Source organism: Malaya genurostris, chromosome 3, assembly GCF_030247185.1.
Source record: "Malaya genurostris strain Urasoe2022 chromosome 3, Malgen_1.1, whole genome shotgun sequence".
Lineage (NCBI taxonomy): Eukaryota > Metazoa > Arthropoda > Insecta > Diptera > Culicidae > Malaya > Malaya genurostris.
Genome location: NC_080572.1, coordinates 197,580,416 through 197,585,347, shown reverse-complemented (window position 1 = coordinate 197,585,347; position 4,932 = coordinate 197,580,416). Strand labels below are relative to the sequence as shown.

Genomic DNA, 4,932 nt, shown 5'->3' with positions numbered 1-4,932 from the left:
GGCGCATGACGCCCGATCGTGGAAAACATGAAAAATATACATTCTAAATTCCTCGAAGTGACAATTATCTAAACATAGAGGCAGGATGATCTTGAACAACGGGTAAACATCCATCAAAACCACGGATTAAACCTCATGACAACCACGGGGCAATATGCACCCTTATAAAGCTTCTTCTTCTTATTCAAAGAAAGCTTTATACTTTTCGTTGACGAAATGTTTGCCAGGTGGAAGATTGTTCACTATTATTCATTAAATTGATAACTTATGGATAATTTTTGTAAGCGAATTCTTGAGCATTTTGCCTCACACAATTCGGGTCGTTTTGTCCCCAAAAATATGAGACGATAAATTTGACGATTTTTCCATAAAATTGCTAATACATCGTCTGTATTAGAACTAATTTTAGAAACTCGAATGATTGGCAAACAAGTTCACTGGTTACAAAATTAAAATCGGCTTCTTCACTCTAGAAAATTACTATGGAACGAACATCAAAAATTACTTATAACAGAGACACAATTAGTTTTTTTTTAAGTTTTCCAGATATGATTGAACCATCGCTACCAAAATTGTATAGTAATCTGTTTTTATGGCGGACTTTCAGTTTCATTAAAATTTCAGTGAAAAAAATTGATAACTTTTGAGAAAAGCAAAGGGTGCATTATGTCTCGGGGGTGCGTTTTACCCCATCTTCCCCTATAAAGCCACCAGAACCATTTCAGAGATAAAATATTCGTGTTTTAGTGATTCGCGCATTTCCACTCACTTTTTTCGCTGCATATGTTTCGGCGGCAACTCGAAACATGTGAGTTTAATGACAAAATGAATACTAAAGTATTTAACAGATGACAAATACTAACCAAATAAAGTATGAGGACGATAAATATCTTTTGTTTTCTGATCCGAAATTTATTTCCCAAACAAAACCAAAAGCATGAACGAAAAATAAAGATGAAAAGGGTAAATCACCACTTTGGCTGCCAGCAATATTGCAGATCTCCCTCAGATCCGACGGAACGAAATCTAGGTGGATACGATTGTCCCAAATGTTGTCCGCTAGCAGTCATTACATATATCTCCTTCCGCTACCTTCACGAGAACGTTAGCCTCAAAAACTGGTTGAATACACCGAAAGATCAAATAGTGAAATTCCTTTGCATCGATAGATTGTTAAATATTTCGGTGATCGATTCCGTCGGTAGTTGTCCGAATTAAATTCACATAAGTGGAAGGATTTCTTTCAATCTTACCAAATTATTTCAAAGTGAAAACTTTTCGCTGCAAAATTACCAAATTGAAATGATGATGAACTGTTTTGTAAAAGCATTACCGAACTGAAAATCCGGAAATAAGTGTGCTATACTGCTATGTTAAACATTTCACGTTGGTTTAACATATTCACGGATTGAAGAAGGTTAAATTCGAATTCTGCTTCCGAGAAGAACTTTCATATTCGCTAACATCTTCCAAGTTAATAAGGTAGGCAGTCCAGCAACTTCGACTAGACTTGACACTGCCGAACGAGGTCCGTTTATCTCGCGAAAACTAGCCATCATCATAACACGAATGTAAATTCTTTCGTAGAATATGTGAAAATTTGTTGTACTGAATGAGAAACGACGAGCTCTGAAGTTGAATGTTTCAACGGAAGTCCAAATATATTTATTTAGTTCAGTTGTGTGACAATCGTGACATAATCATCAAAAATTGTTTTCTTAGGTTTTATATTTGTTTCAACTTTTTATTTCAAATAGTATCAAATAGACAAAGCAATATAGATTCAAGAATATGTACATCCAAGAAGCATTTAATATTACTGCTCAGCATCAGCGGCAGCTGTAGCAGTCGTTCCGGTGTCCACTCGAAGCCCACGGATGCTAATGTCATACACGATCTCCTCGATCTTCTTGACATCGTATTTTAGTGCGTCAAATCTCTTCCGTAGGCTATCATTCTTGAGATTCAGCAAACGAAAACCAGAATTAAGATCCGCAACAAACTTTGAAATCGTCAGAGGGCGATCATAATCTCCGAGGGTAACCGAATTGGTCGCATAACGGCTCTATAAAATTTTCATAAATATAAAGAAAGATCATAAAATCCTACCGAACTTACCAATTCAGATGCCATTTGAAGTACTCCGACAAGATAATCTTCAATGTCCAAATGAAAACCATCCGTTTGTTTAGTCTTCACTGAAACCAAGAAAGCTATATCTTAGCGAAAATGTACAAAACATTTCATTCAACTTACTGCCCAAAATTTCGGCTGCCGTATCGCGGCTTACAAGGAACCCTTTCTCCAAGTAGATGGTCAATGCTACCAGGAACACAACCCGTTGGGTAAGAAAATGCCAATGATCGTTATATCGGTAGTATTGTCCGTCTGGAATCAGTTCGGCCAATCGTTGGTACCCTTTGCGACATACTTCGAAATGGGTACGGGCGTTAGTGCAAGCCGCCGAAATCTCCGTCAAGCTGCTGTGAATTACTTGTAGAGCAATGGCTGCTTCCTTCGCGGCTTGATCTATTTCTCGAACAACTTCACGAATTTGCTGGTTTAAGAAAAAATGCAAACATGTTCAACACAGGAATCATCAACGTAAAAATGCGAGAATATTTAGTACACATGTTCAAAAAGTTATGTTAAAATGTTAATCTAATTCAAGAATGCGCCGGTTTGACAAACCCTATTATGAAGAGAAAGCATGACACCGGTATACACACTTACCTCTCGAAGTTCCTGCTCCTTGTTCAAGTAATCATTGAATCCATCAAAGATATCTTTAATTACGATATTCTGCATGATTTATAGAACTTTTATTGTTTTGAAAACAGGGCAATTGGAAATATTTCGAATACTTATCAACAAGGATATTGTAAACGACGCGAGATAGTAAACAAAACAAGTTTCTCGTGTTCTCAATTTGACGTTTGTTTAATAAACTGAAATTGCGATCCGTTAGACCCAGGGATGCCAGGTCATTTTTTCAAATCTGTACTCAGGCCAAAAACCAGTGTGTGAAAATCTGTGCACATAATAGCACTGTACTTTTTGGTACTTAACTGTGTTTGATTTAAAAAATCTGTGATTAAAGTACGATTCAGATGATCCGGCTTCTTCCGTCACCGTCACCGGAACGTCACCGTCATTCTGATTCACACGATCCGGTTTCCTATCCGTGTCCGTCATGTCATTTTATTACACGCAGAATTTGAAGAACTTAGTTTCGCACAATTTTATTCCACTAATACAAAACCTGGGAGCTTTTGAAGCCAATCGATCTGTTGTTTTCCTACCTTTTAATCGAATAAATAACTTCCAAAATTAACTAGAAAGATGAACAAACAAAACAATCAGTTCCACTCAACAACGTAACGTACTTCGCAAAACTACTGATAAGTTTAATTACTTATATGTGGTATATTTTGTTTAAGAGTGGGATCTTGACACCGAATACATACATAACAAACGTCAGCTGATTACGGTATTCATATGAATCGTGCATGTGTGCGATAATCACAGTCCGTCAAATATTCTTTCGGAGAAATGTTGACGGAGCTTGCCGTTGACGGACGTTGACGTTCCGGATCTCTGCTGGATCGTGTGAATGCGCAAATGGAAAACTCATTTGACTAATTTTGACGGAGGCTGACGTTCCGGTGACGGTGACGGAAGAAGCCGGATCGTCTGAATCGTACATAAGTTCAGAATCTGTGAAAATCTGTCATCATTTCCACAAATCTGATAATATCTGTGCAAGAGTTTAAAATCTGTGAACCTGGCATCCCTAGATAGAGCGTTACTGAAGAGCATAACGCTTCAATACACACTGAAAAAATCATCACACGAAAATGTATTATGTTGGGATATTTGAAAAGGGCGTATATTACATCAGTAATTTGGGGCAATTGTTTTTCGAGTAATTTTTATTTTTCGTTTTATGAAAGGAGTTGAAGTCTGCACGCTTTTTGAACATAACTCATGGTTTGAGTTGCGACTACTCAAATTCATAAATTCATGTCAAAAATTGAGTATGGATTTGAGTAAAATGAACTCAGGCCGAGGGGGACGACACTAAAAAACTGCACTTCGCTTCGATTAGACTTTTTCACGCTGCATACGATTATGCACACTTTGCTTCTCTTTGCTACACATAGTAACGGTTGAATATGGATCGATCGTCTTTTCATGGATTTTTGCTGGTTAAAAACATAATCATGGAGATATGATGTATCGTAATAGGCCATGAAACCTGAAAGTTGCAAATGTCACATGAAGATGCCAGATGCAGACAGCTCGGAGAGTTGTGAACTATCGTCCTGTAAAATCAGTTTTGTTATATTCTGGTGCATAGCTAACCCACACACCGAGAGCGTATGCTCCGGATTATCTGCCATATCCTATCGGAATGTTGGCCATTCTCGTTTAATATCTGCGTCATTTTCAACAGTTTCTATATTCAACTCGAACCAAAAATTATTATATTCCATCTTCATGCTCCCAGCTACCAAGAAAACAAATTTTCAATGTTGTTTAACCCTAATTTCATTTTACCAATCTGCTGACGAATCAATGTTGACACTCAGTGAATGTCAAGACCAGTAACAGAAACTTTTTAAGAGATCACATGTTCTTTGACTTTCTTTTACACGGTTAGAAACGCTTTTAAACGGATCGATCTAGATGTTTGGATAGATGTAGTTTTTTTCACTTTCCATTGACTTTTTGTATTTTATTTGAAAAAACCAGATCTGTCGTCCCCCTCGCTCAGGCCATGAGTTCTCTCGCATTTATTCATACATTAGAGTAAGCGTTTAGTTTTCAAACATATGAGAGAAAAAAATGCTTCTTGAAGTTTATTGCATTTTCAATATCGGAATATTCTAATCGAATTTCGGAATGCAATATTACGCCGTTTTTCATTAC

At 37.1% G+C, this 4,932-nt stretch overlaps 1 protein-coding gene across 1 annotated transcript; it reads right to left on the bottom strand.

The window, feature by feature from the left end:
• Window positions 1-1,729: 1,729 nt before the first annotated feature.
• On the bottom strand, window positions 1,730-2,950 carry LOC131436136 (translin). Its single transcript, XM_058604651.1, has 4 exons — window positions 2,734-2,950; window positions 2,257-2,557; window positions 2,119-2,198; window positions 1,730-2,065 (listed from the first exon to the last, which is right to left on the bottom strand). Exons 1-4 carry the CDS (start codon window positions 2,806-2,808, stop codon window positions 1,817-1,819), a joined length of 705 nt encoding a protein of 234 aa, XP_058460634.1. The 5' UTR covers window positions 2,809-2,950; the 3' UTR covers window positions 1,730-1,816.
• Between the last annotated feature and the right edge of the window lie 1,982 nt (window positions 2,951-4,932).

What these genes read in the sequence shown, in the direction of transcription:
- LOC131436136 (XM_058604651.1), bottom strand. Translation starts at nt 2,808, where the DNA reads ATGCAGAATATCGTAATTAAAGATATCTTTGATGGATTCAATGATTAC. An exon ending in AGGAGCAGGAACTTCGAGAG is followed by an intron (nt 2,558 to 2,733) that starts GTAAGTGTGTAT and finishes TTCTTAAACCAG; the next exon opens with CAAATTCGTGAAGTTGTTCG. An exon ending in GGCAGCCGAAATTTTGGGCA is followed by an intron (nt 2,199 to 2,256) that starts GTAAGTTGAATG and finishes TCTTGGTTTCAG; the next exon opens with TGAAGACTAAACAAACGGAT.